The sequence below is a fragment of the Colletes latitarsis genome, chromosome 14 (assembly GCF_051014445.1).
Source record: "Colletes latitarsis isolate SP2378_abdomen chromosome 14, iyColLati1, whole genome shotgun sequence".
Taxonomy (NCBI): domain Eukaryota; kingdom Metazoa; phylum Arthropoda; class Insecta; order Hymenoptera; family Colletidae; genus Colletes; species Colletes latitarsis.
Window position 1 is genome coordinate 14,241,869 of NC_135147.1, and position 17,785 is coordinate 14,259,653.

At 41.0% G+C, this 17,785-nt stretch overlaps 2 protein-coding genes across 2 annotated transcripts; one reads left to right on the plus strand and one right to left on the minus strand.

Annotated features, from left to right (window-relative positions):
* Positions 1–8,039: 8,039 nt before the first annotated feature.
* Phb2 (prohibitin 2) lies at positions 8,040–10,298 on the minus strand. Its single transcript, XM_076781120.1, has 6 exons — positions 9,942–10,298; positions 9,453–9,715; positions 9,069–9,386; positions 8,893–8,970; positions 8,707–8,803; positions 8,040–8,472 (listed from the first exon to the last, which is right to left on the minus strand). The coding sequence occupies exons 1-6, from the start codon at positions 10,069–10,071 to the stop codon at positions 8,291–8,293; spliced, it is 1,068 nt and encodes a 355-aa protein (XP_076637235.1). The 5' UTR covers positions 10,072–10,298; the 3' UTR covers positions 8,040–8,290.
* A 3,834-nt stretch (positions 10,299–14,132) lies between these two features.
* On the plus strand, positions 14,133–17,362 carry LOC143349815 (uncharacterized). The gene is made up of 4 exons (XM_076781363.1): positions 14,133–14,324; positions 15,155–15,284; positions 15,350–15,543; positions 16,859–17,362. Exons 2-4 carry the CDS (start codon positions 15,279–15,281, stop codon positions 17,037–17,039), a joined length of 381 nt encoding a protein of 126 aa, XP_076637478.1. The 5' UTR covers positions 14,133–14,324; positions 15,155–15,278; the 3' UTR covers positions 17,040–17,362.
* The last annotated feature ends 423 nt before the right edge of the window (positions 17,363–17,785 follow it).

The window sequence follows — 17,785 nt, forward strand, 5'->3', positions numbered from 1 at the left end:
TATTTGTATTCGCTGTTTCCAAGAAAGAAGAAATAAAATGTGGGAAGATGCTCTCGGAATTTTTAGGAAATTAATTCTTCGCACCTGAGTGACGCTTCTCGCCAGAGTGTGTTAAAATTAAAATAAGAATTATTTTCAGAAAATTAAAATAAATACGGTAAGAACCATTTGTAATCGTTTGTTATTAAAAACTGTACTGGAAAAGCAGACTGGATTTGTGCGAACCGAAACATTTTTCGCATGCAAGGGGTTAATAGAGAATTAATTGAAATTCGCCTTACCCATTTACTTGCAAGTTGCAATAGGGCCAGTTAGTGCACCCCTGTCGATCATGGAAAGGTCGAAGACCCCAATAAAAATCAGCTGATGGGACGGCCCGGTCACTGCACCCGCTTCTTACCCCGAAAATGTAAAAGTGAAAAGTGCTAGTGACCGTGCTGTAAAGTGTTTTCGGGGTAAGAAGCGAGTGCAGTGACCGGGTCGTCCCATCAGCTGATTTTTATTGGGGTCTTCGACCTTTCCATGATCGACAGGGGTGCACTAACTGGCCCTATTGCAACTTGCAAGTAAATGGGTAAGGCGAATTTCAATTAATTCTCTATTAACCCCTTGCATGCGAAAAATGTTTCGGTTCGCACAAATCCAGTCTGCTTTTCCAGTACAGTTTTTAATAACAAACGATTACAAATGGTTCTTACCGTATTTATTTTAATTTTCTGAAAATAATTCTTATTTTAATTTTAACACACTCTGGCGAGAAGCGTCACTCAGGTGCGAAGAATTAATTTCCTAAAAATTCCGAGAGCATCTTCCCACATTTTATTTCTTCTTTCTTGGAAACAGCGAATACAAATAATTAATAAATTCGATTTATCTGACTGATTTATCCAATCTGCAGAGGTAACAGTTGCAGTGGTAGTATTTTTAATTATTTGTATTCGTTCCTCGACGTATCTCCGATGCACATCTTGCTACCTACCCGACACGGTGGCTCTCTTAGTTCGGACGGCCCTGAGCGCGCGGCAGGCACGCGCCGTGATTCGTCAGTGTTTTTCGTTAATAATTCAAAAACGAAGCTCCATCCGACATTTTTGCAAAGGAAATTGTTGTTCAGAATCGTCTCAGCTACCCCACATTTCCGGCTCCTACACTATTTACGGGACACCCTGTATAGGAACTGAGGGGTCGGTCGAGCGCTTGCGAGAGCGCGACCCCTCTGGTGGCGAGCATGGGAGGTGACGCCACAGCCTCGCTCCCGTCTTTGGAAAACAGAAACTGATCCCCTATTTCGGGGAAACGTCCATGCGTCACGTCCAACCATTGTTGTCGTGGCGAAATCGACTTTTTCGCCTTCGCCTTCGAAAAAGATTAAGTAAAAAAGTTTCCTTCATTGAAAGAAGAAAAATTTTCCATTCTTTTATTTTAATTTGATTGATTTTAACGAGTCAGCGTTTCTTTAAATTGCTAAACGAAGAGAACAAATAGGACAGTATTCCCAAATTTTTTCAGATTTAAAAATTTAAAATTACATTGAAATTCATTCAGTTGTTTAGATTCAATCGTATAAATAGTATAAATATATGAACGCACGTCCATAAACATAGTAAAAAAAGTCTTTTTTTTTAATAGTTAAAATATGATTAGGAAGTCTTGAAACGTGTATTTCCGTAAAAAAAATTTTTGAAATTTTTTTTCATTATGGTTGTTTGCTTATATGTGCATACATAGGTCGGAAAGTAAAAAATGTCTGGACAGTCGAGATTCGATATCGCATGCCAGTGATGCTAGGTCGAATTTCAGTTGTGTTGAGAGCAAGAAGGGTAGACTCACATTCGCCGCCTTTCTCGAATCCTCGAAGTTATACGAAACGCCAGAACTCATATACAAGATGGTTATGCATTAGTGTGTGTAAGTGGAGGGGCAGTTTCCTTTGGCCACAGGCTTGCCGTCTGATAATACTGCACTGCCAACTTACATGTATTTACGTACACACTATAGTTTTCTGCCCATCAATACTAATGCAGTGAATAGTTTCTCAACTGACCGCCATCCATGAGAAGAGGCCGCTAAAATCAGCTCCGAATTTTCAGGTCGGTATGGCAGTCAGATTCGGCCGCGAAAGTCCATAAGGTGATAGGTCTACTCGTATACCTCGTCTGTGGTGATACGTCTACTCGTATACCTCGTCTGTGCTATCACCTTATGGACTTTCGCGGCCGAATCTGAGTGCCATATCGACCTGAAAATTCGTAGCTGATTTTAGCGGCCTCTTCTCTTGGATAGCGGTCAGTTAAAAAACTATTCACTGAATTAGTATTGATGGGCAGACAGCTGTAGTGTGTGCGTAAATACATGTGAGTTGACTATGGGAGGGATTGGAAAAGACAGTGTAGTATTATCAGACGGCAGGCCCGTGCCCAAAGGAAACTGCCCCTCCACTTACACACACTAATGCATAACCATCTTGTATATGAGTTCTGGCGTTTCGTATAGCTTCGGGGATTCGAGAAAGACGGCGAATGTGGGTCTACCCTTCTTGCTCTCAACACAGCTGAAATTCGACCTAGCATCACTGGCATGCGATATCAAATCTTGACTGCCCAGGCATTTTTTACTTTCCGACCTATGTAGGCGCATATAAGTGTTACATATCATTCATGCATGGGACTGAAACGTTTGGTGGCTTGGGCGTTGGCCCGATCATCTAGCGCACAACCCCTCGAACGGGGTTGACTCATGCCGTATGTGCACACCCGGTCCAGTTTTCATTACCTTATATGGTAATGCCCCGCCACTGTACCGAGTAATTTCCAGTATATAAGAGCCGCATTTTCTTACTCGAGGAGCTCAGTTTTCCTAAAACTCTCGAAACGACGTCACTTTGATACTCGAAGCAAGATCGGGCTATAATCCCCTTCGAGCAATATCCTACCTTAGTGGTTTTAACTGTGAGTTTCAATCGTCTAAACCGAGTAGTAGCTCCCGCGAACGCGACGCGTAAAAGCCGATTTAAAACTCTCGCCGTCATGGCAACCTAGCAATAGTACTAGTTTTGTTAATACACCATTGTACTTGAGCATCGAATAGAATACATACAAGTAGTTATACTGACTTGCATTATTCAATCAATACAACCCTGAACCATATTAACAGTAAGACGAGGAGTATCTCATGAACCCGGTACACCTTTACCGCTCGAGGTGTACCATTACGATAGAGCAAGATCCTAAAACTTCCTAAAAACCTACGTGGCTCCCAGGGTATAAAGCCCCTGGTTCGGCCACTTCTTTCTAGCAGCTCCCAGGGTATAGAGCCCCTGGTTCGTCCGTGAAATCATACATTTTCCTTATAAATCTAACCCCGTGGCTCCCAGGGTATAGAGCCCCCGGATCGTCCGGAACTCCTTTTTCTCTCCTAACCATACCTAAAACCACCGGTCGAGTACTGCCCTCGACCGAATCCAGGATCTCGCGCTAGCGCTCGTAACATAAGCAAAATACCATAATGAAAAAAAAATTTCAAATATTTTTTTTACTGAAATACACGTTTCAAGACTCCCTGATCATATTTGAACTATTAAAAAAAAGACATTTTTTTACTATGCTTATGGACGTGCATTCATATATTTATACTATTAATACGATTGAGTCTAAACAACCGAATGAATTTCAATGTAATTTAAAATTTTTAAATCTGAAAAAATTTGGAAATACTGTCCTATTTGTTCTCTTTGTTTAGCAATTTAAAAAAACGCTGACTCGTTAAAATCAATCATATTAAAATAAAAGAATAGAAAATTTTTCTTCTTTCAATGAAGGAAACTCTGTTACTTAATCTTTTTCAAAGGCGAAGGCGAAAAAGTCGATTTCACCACGGTAACAATGGTTGGATGTGACGCATGGACGTTTTCCTGAAATAGGGGATCAGTTTTTATTTTCCAAAGACGGGAGCGAGGCGATCGAAAATGCGAAACGCATTAGTTGCATAACGGAGAGAATCGCGAGGTTCCGTATGAAATAAGAAGACACGATCCCTAGCAACAGTGCGTGTTTTGTTTGCCCTACATAGTCATCCAAAGGCTAATGCTTGAAATTAAAATCAATGGATACAAAGTATGTATAAAACTGGCAAACGTATAAAACTATTTTACCCAGTTATATCCCTTTTTACCTGAAGTATAAGGTAAAAAGTACGAGGTACAAGGTACGACTATCCGAAAATCGTTCACATTTTATCAATGTAAATGAAGCGGCCTTACCATCAAAGTTAAATACAAAATTTTGTAATTTCTGTGAAAAAAGAACTTTCATTAGATATACGTGGTGCTTGAAATTTGTATGTTTTGACTGTTTTTACGAAAAGTACAATCCAGATTCATGTACTTCGTACATTGAAAATAACATATGTTAAATGTAATTGGTTAAAAACTTTAAAAAAAAAAATATTCGAAGGTCAGACAAAAATATAATGTCACATTTAGTGTACGATTAAAATATGATTGAAAAAATAAAAAAAAGATTTGTTCTGCCAGGGTTCGAACCTGCAGAGCAAAAGAAGCTCGAACTTGCAGGTAAACATCTCATCACTTACGCCACGCCAATTAGTTGTAAATATAGTTCTATTTCTGAAGATAAGTACATGTAATAACCTAACCCAAAACCGGGTACCATTCGGGTATTTCCAATTTTTCCTTGTTAAAATCGAGTTTTCAATTTGTCTTAGCGAAAATCGCAGCTGGTTAAGCTGCTTACCTGTTTTCATTTACCAAACATTTATTTCTCAATTAATCCTTTACGAGTGAGACCATTTTGCACACTATTCTAAAACATTTGTAGTATTCGTTTTCAATGCGATTTAAGTAAGCATATAATGTATAAGATTTCATTTAAGTTTTTCTTTTCTAGAAAAGATAGAGAAAAAGTTTATTTAATTTTTTGGTAATTATTGAGATTAGGTTCCTCCTCACCGATTTTGATGAAATTTAAATATGTTGTAGAATTCAGCATTTTGAACAACTTTTTCCTATACATATAACCGCTGTTCGGACTTAGTTTTCGAGATATTTTCGAAAAACTGTCGGAACTAATGCATTGAATTCTGTCTGTCGTGTCCATCCGTGTTACCTCTTACGCATTGGTATGCGATCGCCGTTTTTCTACTGTTTTGCAGGCAGCAACACATCGACGGACACTGATACATATACACATATACAGGGTGTTCTTTTTAAAAAATTTTAATGGGAGATTCTAGAGGCCAAAATAAAACGAAAATCAATAATACCAATTTGTTGATGGTGGCTTCGTTAAGAAGTTATTAACGTTTAAAGTTCCGCCAATACTGAATTTTTTTCTCGAAAGTGGGTAAGATTTCGGGAGTATGTCTATTCACCGAAAATGATTATAATTGACCCCCGCAACCGAAAATAATTTTTCCAGAGCGATTTGAAACTTTTCAATTTCGCCGAAAAATTTAGGCACCTACCCCCTGTCGATTTTCCTTAAAAATTCGTTTTGATTTTTAATAATTTCGCTTGACGTCCTACAGAAAAGTTGTTTAATACTTTTTTGTAGGTACCTATGGGCTCTACTTCAAAAAAAAGTTTCATTGAAATGTATTCACTATTATAGGAGTTATGGTTGTTTGAAAATTGGACCATTTTTATGGGGTTTTTCTAATATTACGGGGCCAAGGAACAACCTTTCTAATATTTTTATAATTGTTACATATTCTACACTAAAATACGCGGCGTTTGGCTTTTTGAACATTAAAATCGTCCAATCCGTTCAGAAGTTATGGTGTTTTAAAGATTCACACCTTCTCGAATTTTTTTCTCCAAACTGGGTAGGAATTCCGGGGTATATCTATTCATAAAAAATGATTGTAATCGACCCTTGCAATCGGAAATAATTTTTTTAGAACGATTTGAAAAATTTTTTTTTTCACCGAGAAATTTCACCACCTACCCGAATTTTTTTCTCGAGGGAAGGTAGGATTTCGGGGATATGTGTATTCATCAAAAATGATTATAATTGACCCCCGAAACCGAAAATAATTTTTCCAAAACGATTAGAAATTTTTGAATTTAATTGTTAATAACTTTTTAACGAAGCCTCCATCAACAAATTGGTATTCTTGATTTTCGTCTTATTTTGGCCTCTAGAATCTCCCATTAAAATTGTTCCCAGAGGTGGCCGAACATCCTGTATAACGGGTGGGCTTAAAAATCAAATTTAACTAATTTTAGTGATTTTGAATCTAAGTTTATATCTGGTCGCCTAACGGCGACCAGAATATTATCTTAGACTCTAATCTAACCTAATTCATTGATTAGAAATATTATATTAGATTAGGTTAGGTTAGGCTATATTTCATTTCCGACTGCCGTGAGGCAACCGGCACACGCGAGTCAAAGTAAAAAATCGTAAAATTAAAATTAAAAAATCGTAAAACAGTGGATAGGCGGCGCGGTGGTCCGATGCTGACGCATACGCCGCCGTGCATGCATAGGTATTCATAGAATTCATTGTAGTAGTAGCAGCAGTTTTTCGAAAATATCTCGAAAACTAAGACCGTGCGGCGGTTATATGTATAGGAGAAAGTTGTTCAAAATGTTGAGTTCTACAACATATTTAAATTTCATCAAAATCGGTGAGGAGGAACCTAATCTCAATAATTGCCAATTTTTTTTACATAAAATTGAATTCTTCCCAAGATTTATATGAAATATTTAAAAGATCTTTTATAAATTACGCCTATGTATCGGAACAACTATAAAACACGAGGTATATTCATTATTATCTATGGACTGATTATAGTCAAAGTCTAACCAGACTTTGAAATGAGAACATAAACCTTAAATGTAAAGTTCCATTTAAATTCATTCAGCCATTTATACTCAATCGTATTAATAATATACATATATACGCTCATACATAGGAATAATGAAAAAAAATTTCTTTTTTTTCAATAATTAAAATATGATCAGGGGGTCTTAAAACGTGTATTTCCGTAAAATAAATTTTACTAAATTTTTTTTTCATTATGGGTACTTTGCTTATGTACGCCTATACATAGGTCGGAAAGTAAAAATGCCTGAGCAGTCGAGACTCTCGACTCGAGAATGATAGGTCTACTCGTATACCTCGTCGGTGGTGATAGGTCTACTCGTATACCTCGTTGGTGGTGATAGGTCTACTCGTATACCTCGTTGGTGGTGATAGGTCTACTCGTATACCTCGTCTGTGCTCATACAATAGAAATCTATTCTGAACACAACACGCGCTCGATTATACTCGGTGTCTGATTTATCAGTAACGCTAATTACATGTAAAAGTTAAAGAATACACATCAGTCAAAGTTTTGGGATATCGAACATCAAAGGTCCTGACAAAAGTATCGCTTCCGTATATTACTATATGCAGTGGGAGACACTTCCCCAACAGAAAATGACGTCACATTTTACCGCTTCCACAGCTTTTGTTAATTACATGATCAGACGTATTTGGATATGTAAGAGTAGTCTAACCTTTTCACTGCCAATAAAACTTATTTAATCCTTTTTTACCTTTATGTTTATGTTCTCATTTCTACTTGGTATTAACAAACAACCGTCTATATGAGTTCGGTTTTCATCAGAAAATGAAAAATAAAACCACGTGCATTGATTAAAGATGCGTTAAAAGATCACAGTAATTGAAAAGCGAAAAACAAGTATGATAAAGTACAAAATACTATGCATTGCTGAGAAAGTCAGTTAGAAAAAATATGTCCGATTGGTTATATCTCCGAATGTCCAGTAAGAAAGCAAACGGGATAGAATAAAACAGAAGATCGTTGACGATTGACGCAGAAGAATGGGGTCTTAAGACGGTAACGTTGGATGTCCAAAATTCAGACAAACCAATTTTTCGACCGAATATTAATTTCAAATACAGTTCATTTTCGATATACGCAGTGAGATTTGTATACATAATACATTTTTCTCGAATAATTACAAAATTATCAACTTCTTTTGATCTATAATTTTAAAGAACATAATGTGAGGAAAAACATACATGTATTTCATATTATCTTATACAAAAATAAAATATAAATTATTTTTGTAAAGAAAATTTATGCATATACGAAAGCTTAAAGAGACAATTTAAAATTATTATCGAGAAATTGTTTAATTCCGTTAAAAACTCTATTAATGTAACAAATTATAATAGTGGTGGGATTTGGATATGGAATATGTTAGAAAAGATGAGCTCGCATCGCAAGATCTCTTCAGATCCTTTAAATTTTGAATTTAAGAAACTATCATTTTTGCCCCATTATTTGCTAAATTCAATAAAATGGATATTTGTTCTTCCGGTGATTCTGGTACAGTCTGGACTAATGGCTTTTCATTGATCACTTTTATTTGATGATCGGTTTTTAAAGATTTCACTGCACTTTTCATAGCATCGTTCCAGCTCATCCCTGCATGACCTGAAAAAATATGAGCTCGAGATTTGCGAGCGAGCATCATCGTAATATATGGCATAAAGAAGAAATCAAGTACAGGTGCAATATTTTATATCTAAAAACATCTAATGAATCTTATTAACAATATTTTTCGATACCTACATGTACAACATTGAAAATTATTTTGCACTGTATAACATTGATTATAAGTAGAAAAAAATAATCATAAGAAAATTTGACATTGTCTTTACTTCTTACTTTTTAGTTTGTCCGAAGAATCATCAAATGATGGATCTTGAATATTCAGCATCAAATTGTTACCGCTAAGGAATATGCGATTCGGAGAAGTTGCAATCTAAAACAAAAATTACATGTATAATTAAATCAATATTACCATTAACTATTCGTTAGTATTATAAACGCAATCAAATTTTGCATATTTACCGTGCGGGAAATTGTTTGTGCTGCTCGCAATTTTCGCAACTTTAGATAACCAGGATTTTGGCTTACAGCTAAACCCAGGTATGAAGAAGTTAAGGACATTTATATTTGAAAATAAAATCTCATCTATACTTGATTATTATTTTATCCATTTTTAAACTATTATTATTAAAGGATATCATTTTAGCTGCTTCTGCTTCTCCTTCTGCCTGAACAATCTTCTGTTGTCTTTCTTGTTTAGCTCTCTCGACTACAAAAGCTGCTCTTTGAGCTTCTTGTTGAGCTACTTGTTTAGCTTCCACGGCAGCAGTATATTCTTTACCAAAACTCAGTTCGGTTATCGATACATCATCCAAGACGATGTTGAAATCACGTGCACGTTCAGTTAATTCTTTTCGTACTAAGTTTGAAACTTGTTGTCTCTGTGTAATAAGCTGAGAAGCATTAAATTTAGCAACAACTGATTTTAATACTTCGTTACAAATACTTGGCAGAACCTAAAATACAAATATGTCTTCACTATTAAAATGTCAATATAATATCACAATAAGATTTTTACCAACCTTCTCATCATAATCTAGACCTAGATTACGGTACATTGTAGGTAAGGTGCTGGCATCAGGTCTGGAAAGTACTCGAAGAGAAATATTAACCATTTGTAAGTCTTTGGATCCTGTAGGCGAAGATATTTTTCTGGGCCTACTTCTAATATCATAAATAATTGGATAATTGAACCATGGAACACGGAAATGTAATCCCTCGCTCATTATGTCTTTCTGAATGCCTCCCAAACGAGAAAACATTATTGCTCTATGACCCGCCTCCACTAGAACAAAATATAATTATGCAATTAAATATATTAAAAAAAGAACTGTTTCAATCAATATTTCAAATATTAAAATTAATTTTAGGAAACAATTTTAATTCGAGTTTCTTCTTTTTACTGATGAGATATAATAATGATACATGTACAAAATATATATACAGAGAACGAGAGCGAAAGATTCAAGTTATCGACGATAATTAAGGATTAAACGTAAAAATAAATTAACCTGTATACAAGGATTTCGTAACACCATAAACCGCCACGCCGGCCGCTGCAAGGAACTTAAAACCGAAGGATAATCCATTTGGATTTTTCGAGAAACGCGATGCGAATTCATTAATCTTATTCTGTGCCATTATTGATTACAATTACTTATTAATATGCCTATTTAAAAATTTATAACTTTCAGTAAACTACGTCCTTAAAGAGGACGAAATTAAAGACACGATCTAATACAATGCCGACAGTTTCTGATTGAAAATGGAAGGCATGAAATATGCAATACACAGTAAGTTTTCACAGTCTAAACTAGAAACGTTCGATTTCAATTCGATTCTTTTGGTCAAAAAATTAATTTTCTTCTAATAGATTGCTGAGAATCAATTTCTTTCTTTTTCTTCTCTATTGGAGATTTTACATTTCAGTTACTTATGAATCTTAGAAATGAAGTTTTTTGTATTGAAAGAATTTCTTTTAGAGTGTTGCGAATCACGTGGTTGGTGAGTTAGGGAAATAGGGTCGTGGGACGGTGCCCGTGGAGCGCTGAACCGCTCTGCTCGGCGAGGCGCGCGGAAATCAAACAACTCAATACGTTAAAAATACTTTAACAACTTTATTCAGTATTGTTCTTTAGATTCTCTAAGTAGCGATTGAAAAACGTTCTCTAGCGCAACACGTTAGCTCGTATAGACTGAGAGAGCCCCGGCCACGCGGGCTCGGTCTTATATATCCAGTCGTCCCGATCGGCGTTTGTTTCCTCCTTTCCCCGGTTGCCAAGTTTTCGGCGCGTGCCATGGAATATTCCCGATCCTCCGAGCGAGAACCGGCGACATGGCCAACCGAGCGATTCTCACACACACACATAACCGCGCCACAAGCATACAGCCTATCTCTAACGGTCGAAACTACATTGTATGCACAAAGTATCGCCAACGGTCTACAAATGCTCGGTTTGTGCCTGGATTTCCTCGCGTTGAATTTCCTACCATAATAATACGCACTACAATACGCGATTTCATTTGAATCTCCCTCGCTCAAATCGCAGCTTCGATGGTGAGAAAACCAGTTCCAGCAATTTCCCGTCGCACCGCTGTATGTACATAAACCCTACGTCATGCAAATGCGTAACACCTTCCCCCTTATACAAAAAGGTGTTTTCATAAAACAGCTTTTAAGCAAAAGTCAACATTTATTATTATTACCCTGAGCCAGGTCGGTGTCGGTTAACAATATTTACCACGTACAATATACACATACCTATCACGCGCTTTATGATTTCGAGATTACTTAATATTCGCAGGGAAATAGTTAATATATTCCGGTGTCGACATGTATTAAACTATACGGTTAACAAAAGTCGGTGTGGCGATTTGCAGTAAGCTATACAGAGTCAGTTGGGATATACATTATATACGGAGAACATAAATTAGAGCGTAGTCCCGAATCCGCAAAACATTACATTGAGTAACTACATCGAGTATTACAGGTTATTTACTTTATTTAATCTCCCGCGGAGGGAGAGTCCGGTCTTATATGCGCTAGTTTTAATTTATTGGTATGCACTATCTTAAATCTATTTTTCGTTAACTCTATCTCGGCGGTTAAATCGCTAAATAATCGGTTTATCTTATAGGGGCCTAACCAAGTACAATCGAATTTGGAGGTTCTGGGCTCCTTAAGCAGGTATACCATATCGTTTAAATCAAATTTACAAGGTCTAAGTGTTTGATCATAATAATTTTTACTTTTCTGTTTCGCCTTTTCTAGATTCTGTGCAGCAGTTGTCTGAGTAGTGGTGATTTTTACAAAAAGTTCATCTAGATGTTGCGCGAATGTTCTGGGTGCTGAACCCGTGGAGAATTTTGAGGGAATATTGGCCCTTTTGCCAAAAATCAGTTCATGGGGGGTGAAGCCAGTAGCCTCATGCACAGAGGTATTGTATGAAAAAATGCAAAATCTTATCCACTCATCCCAGTCGGTCTTTGTGCAGTAATGTTTAAGGTAATTAATGAAGACACGGTGAGCTCTTTCAAGGGAGCCCAATGATTGTGGGTGAAAAGCGGTAGAGGTTATTCTCTGGATTTTAAAAATTTTACAGAAGTTCTTCATGACCTGACTAATAAAATTCCTGCCTTGGTCGGTGTGAATAGCTCCCGGACATCCAAACCTACTGATGAATTGTTCAGCAAGAGCGTGAGCAACACTTATGGTATCTATGCTACGTAGCGGAATTGCATCTGAATACTTTGTGAGGTTATCTTGCAGGGTAAGTAGGTACTGATTACCTCTTTTAGTTACGGGTAGGGGCCCGACTATATCCATTTGCACCTTTTCAAATGCGCGTTTAGGGGTGTCGGTAATTCGCATCGGCTGTTTTGTTTGCTTAGTATAATTCTTGTTCCTTTGACAGGTGGGGCACGAACGAACGAACTCTACGATTTCCTTTGCCATACCGGGCCAGTAAAACCGTTCCTGGATAAGTTGATGAAGTTTAAAGGAGCCACGGTGATTTCCGACTACCGATTCATGGTGCTCTTCAATAATCTGTGAGCAGTCCGACCTTGGTGGGATTATAGTCTCCCTACTGTGTATGGTAATGTTGTGTTGCGGGTCATTAACGATTTTCCTAAGTAAGTTTAATATACTATACTGAACGGGGAAATTTAATTTGTTTGGGTCTACCGAATTTTCTACCGAGGTCACACCACTGGATATCCCTGTGCGGTCCTGGTCATCCCCATTCACACTTCCACCTGGCATCACCCGCCAGGATTCACGCAAACCTCGGTCCACCTGACCGAGTTGCAACCATCCACCCGGTCCACCTGACCGGATGGGATACTCATTCACACCTTCTGGCATCACCCGCCAGGATTCACGCAAACCTCGGTCCACCTGACCGAGTTGCAAACATCCACCCAGCCCACCTGACTGGATGGGATACTCATTCACACGGGGCGCCCCTCTCCCCTGAGATGACACAGGTTGCACGTCGAGTACAGATTCCCTCTCACGGCCCCCGAAGCGGGTTCCTGGGGTTCGGATTATACACCCGTTAGCCAACGAAAGACCGAGTTGAGGAGACTCTGGGGTACTCGACTGGGGTGTTCCTTCAGGAAGTTCTTTCGCGACATCTACTACCGAGCATGCTTTTTCCGAATCGAAAATCTTTACTACGCCGTCGGTGACCTCGTTTACTTTCCCCTCTGTTTTCCTGCGCGCTAGGAACACAGAGGCAATGAATCTATCGTTCTCCGCGGATTGCGCGTCATCTGCCCTGTCCGTTTCGGAATCTACGATTGGTGTTTTGTCTGCGCAGACTTGCACCCTTCCCAGACGCCTCGGACAAGGACTAGAATCTGCGCCCGATTGTACCGTGGGATCGGGATTCGCGTTGGCATCTACGGGATTGCGCGAGAGTGCGTCTGCGTTCGCATTGACTCTACCAGGTTTGTATATTATGTTGTAATCGTACTCGTTTAGCCTTATTCGCCATCTCATTATTTTAGAAGTGGGGTCCTTAACACTGTGCAGCCACACTAGGGGACGATGGTCCGTGACCAAGGTGAATTGCCGGCCGTACAAATAAGGTCTGAAATGCTCTACTCCGAATAAAACTGCCAGAAGCTCCTTTTCTATCGTGGAATAATTAATTTCGGCCTCGTTCAATGTTCTAGATGCGTAAGCTACAGGGAGGTCCGTTCCTACTGTTCCTTGACTTAGAATGCCACCCACCGCAAAATCGGAGGCGTCCGTAGTGACGAGAAATGGTCGCGAAAAATCGGGAAATTGAAGCAAGGGTTCCGCACAAATGGCATCCCTTAGAATTTCGAAAGAGCTTTGAACTTCCGGAGTCCAGTAAAAAGGTACATCCTTCTTTAAAAGTTTCGTTAATGGTTTTGCGGTTTTAGCCATATCGGGGATGAATCGTCTATAGTAACCTACCAGTCCTAGAAATTGTTTAATATTTTTCCGCGTGCGGGGTACTGGGAAATTTTTTACAGCTCGAATTTTATCTGGGTCAGGCTTGACTCCCTCACTGGTAATCTTATGACCCAAGTATGCAATTTCTTTTTGCAGGAAACGACATTTCGTCGGTTGAAGGGTTAGTCCAGCATTCTGCAGCCGAGCCAGAAGGGCCCTTAGTTTACGTGCGTGTTCCGAAAGAGAAGCCGCGTAAATAACAATATCGTCCATGTAGACGAAAAGTTCGATTCCCTGCAACCCGGATAACGCGAGGTCCATAACTCGCTGAAAGGTGGCTGGCGCGTTCCTCAGGCCGAAAGGCATCCGATTGAATTCAAAGTGGCCATGGGGGGTGGAGAAAGCCGTTTTGGACTTGGACGCCGGATCTACGGGGATTTGATGAAACCCGGAGGCCAAATCTAAGGTACTAAAATATTTAGCCCCTCCTAATTGATCTAAGATCTCGGTAATGTTAGGGAGAGGATAGGCATCCGCTACGGTTTTCTCATTCAGTTTACGGTAATCGATGACCATTCGCCATCGGGGCGTTCCGGAGGGATCTGGCTTTTTAGGGACGACCCACAAGGGGGAATTATATGGGGACATTGAGGGCTGGATTATTTCACTGTCGAGCAAGGAACTTATCTGGTTTTCTATTTCACTTTTATGAACCGGTGGAAACCTGTACTGTTTTGTATTTATCGGTAATTTGTCTGCAGTATGGATGGAATGGTGGGGGACATTAGCAGCCTTTAGTTTATCGCCCAATAAATGGAATTGGTATGGAAATTTACTGATGATTTCTAATATACTCGTCCTTTCGATTTCGTGAAGGTGCTTCAAGTCGAGTGCCTTAATGAGCTCGCTCAACCTTCGGGCGTGGTCTTCAGATTTGCCTGCGGTCGGGGTTTCCGTACGGGAGGATCGAGATGCCGCGGGTCTCGAATCGAATTCTTCCAAATTTACAGGGGGAATCGTTACGGTGACGTGATCGCACGTGGTATTAATCGCGTATAACTTGACGAAACCGTTTCGTTGGCTGGCTAACACCTCGCCTATGAAAATACCGGATCCGGCCTCAATCCGTTTGACATAACCCGACGCGTTGCTATTCCTTGCAGGGGCCGAGATTAGGACCTTGGTTCGCGGGGGAAGATAATGCGATGAAAAACCGGAGGCGAACGGATCCTGTTCGAATTGCATCATGCATGGAAAGTCCTCTTTAAATCTGAGAGTTGCCTGTTGTTTTTGCAGAAACGGTACTCCTAAAATGCCTGCCTCGGAGATAGGGAAATCTACGTCTACCAATTGGAAGTGTATCGGGATATCCCAGATGGGTATGATGACCTCGCCTCGCGTGTGAACCGTCCCTGAACTTATGCCGGTGAGATGATAAATTACCCTAGTATTAACCATTATATCCGAATTTACTTCGCCCTGTTTAATTAGGTTAAGTTGGGAGCCGGTGTCGACCAGGAATTTAGCGAAACCGCGGTGGAAATAGCTGTGGAGCAAGGGGACAATTGGCGATTGCGCGATACGACTCAACCCTGCTTCATAGCAGATGCAGTGGACTCGGCGCGGGAAATCAAGGGGCCCCTCCGCCTCGCGCCCGTTGACGGAGACCCCTTGGGGTTTAAAGGGTTGGTCCAGGGATTTCGTTCTAGATTCCGCCCTTGGTTCATGGAGAGTAAGGGGACTGGGGGCCGCGTATCCCTAGGCACATGATTCGAACCGTACCGATGGCCCTGACTTTCCTCGCGCCCCGTTCCCCAGTATCGTCGGTGTCTTTGTGTGTTCGATTGGGGCCCATGGAATCGGTTATTAATCGCGCCGCGACAGTCCGCGACTAGATGTCCCACTTCTCCACAACGAAAGCAGGCTCGCTCCCGTATTTCAGTCCTACATATCCGAGGTCGATGATCCCGGGGAGTGTCCGCGGGTCTCGGGGTCCGTGCGAAACCGGCCACGTTTTCAATCCTGGAGGCTAGTTTAATGATCGTTCTTAAATCCCGTTCATCGTCCTTTGATACGATCCCCGCGACAATGTCGTTTCGAAGGCCCCTCAGAAAATCGCGAACCGCGTTTTCCATAATTAATGCTTTAATCCCGACAAAATGCTCGGGACCGTAATTCTCGCGTGCTGTCTGTACCCCCCGGTCCACAATCCCGAGCACCCGATACCCGAATTCCTCAATCGTTTCGCGATCATGCCGCTGCACGACCCGTAACTCAGTTTCCAAGTCATTAAGGCTGAATTTCCGGGGATACGCGACTTTAATTAACCTTATCAAGGCTTCTACCGTCCGGGGGGGGGAATCATCGCCTACAATGCCGCGGAAAACTGAGTGCTGTATCCGACTTTGAATTAACGCGAGCAAGTACGGTTTTTCCTCTATCCCAACCAACGAGTCCGCCAATCTGCACTGGGCGATGAATTGATCGACTTGGGACGGGTTCCCATCAAAGTAGGATATGAGGCCGGAGACTAAATCATATGGCATACGCGACGGAGTTCTCGGAATTTCCGGCGGCAAGGTCGAGACGGGAGATCGAACAGGGGTGGCGATCGAGTTAACGGAAAGAGTTTGAGAGGCACACGACATAGGGGGTGACGAGAACGTGCTGTTAATTATGTTTGAGGGACTGTCTGTCGCGTTGGACCCGTGAATTATTGGCTGCACGGGGGTTAAACTTGGTTCGTTAGTTCGCGGTACCACGGTTTCGGAAGTAGGGGGGTCTATGTGGGGAGATTTTAGTAACTCTTCCATAAATGTCCCACTACCACCACTCAGACGCTGCTTACGGCTCCTTTTAGCCCTCACGTATTTCTTTAAAAACGGCGGCATTTTCACCGACTAACTAAATCTAATTGAGGCGAGTATATCAGACTAGTACAAACAAATCTAGCTACTAGTCTGCGCAGTGATTATTACTAACGTAGTACTACACTTACAGTGCGCTCGCAATTACGACGGAAATGTTCCGGAACGTCGCTGATCGGTTCTCCTGCAACGGGGCCCTCCACTCGTCGTCGGTCTGCTGGGCTGGCGGTCTGCGTCCCGGACGAAGATGCTGGAAACCGGCGATGGTCCGCGATGTCCTCCAGGTGCTCCAGGCGTCAGGGGATGGTCCGTGATGTCCTCCAGGTGTTCCAGTCGTCGGCGATGATCCGTGATGTCCTCCAGGCGTTCCAGTCGTCGGCGATGTTCGTCTCTCTGCTTTACAGGAACCTCGTTCGGTGGCGTTCGTCTCTCCGTGCTGAGTAAGGCGGAAGCTCAACCGCGACGTGAACAGGGTGCATGTGATAACGGTGGTGGCTTGCACGGCCGCCGAAATCACCCGTCTCCGGTATTTACCCGTGCCCTTAGGGAAACCGTGCGAAAACCCAAGGGAGAGCGGATGCACTGATTCTGATGTTCACTTTGTATTATAGAAGTTCAATAAAACGGTTCACCAAAATTCAAAGTTTTGAAGCGCGCACTCGCGAGCCGGCAAAGTTTGTCTTAGCCCGAGTGTAATTCCAATTTACTTTAAACTTATCCCACCGCTGTCACCAAAAATATATGTTGCGAATCACGTGGTTGGTGAGTTAGGGAAATAGGGTCGTGGGACGGTGCCCGTGGAGCGCTGAACCGCTCTGCTCGGCGAGGCGCGCGGAAATCAAACAACTCAATACGTTAAAAATACTTTAACAACTTTATTCAGTATTGTTCTTTAGATTCTCTAAGTAGCGATTGAAAAACGTTCTCTAGCGCAACACGTTAGCTCGTATAGACTGAGAGAGCCCCGGCCACGCGGGCTCGGTCTTATATATCCAGTCGTCCCGATCGGCGTTTGTTTCCTCCTTTCCCCGGTTGCCAAGTTTTCGGCGCGTGCCATGGA

Bases quoted from the DNA above. Each gene is read 5' to 3' on its own strand.
- Phb2 (XM_076781120.1), bottom strand. From the start codon at position 10,071: ATGGCACAGAATAAGATTAATGAATTCGCATCGCGTTTCTCGAAAAAT. The intron at 9,716-9,941 runs GTTAATTTATTT...ATTTTGTTCTAG, and splicing joins TACGAAATCCTTGTATACAG to TGGAGGCGGGTCATAGAGCA. The intron at 8,473-8,706 runs GTAAGAAGTAAA...ATATTTTTTCAG, and splicing joins TTCTTCGGACAAACTAAAAA to GTCATGCAGGGATGAGCTGG.
- LOC143349815 (XM_076781363.1), top strand. The intron at 15,544-16,858 runs GTTGGTCCAGGG...CTACACTTACAG, and splicing joins GACCCCTTGGGGTTTAAAGG to TGCGCTCGCAATTACGACGG.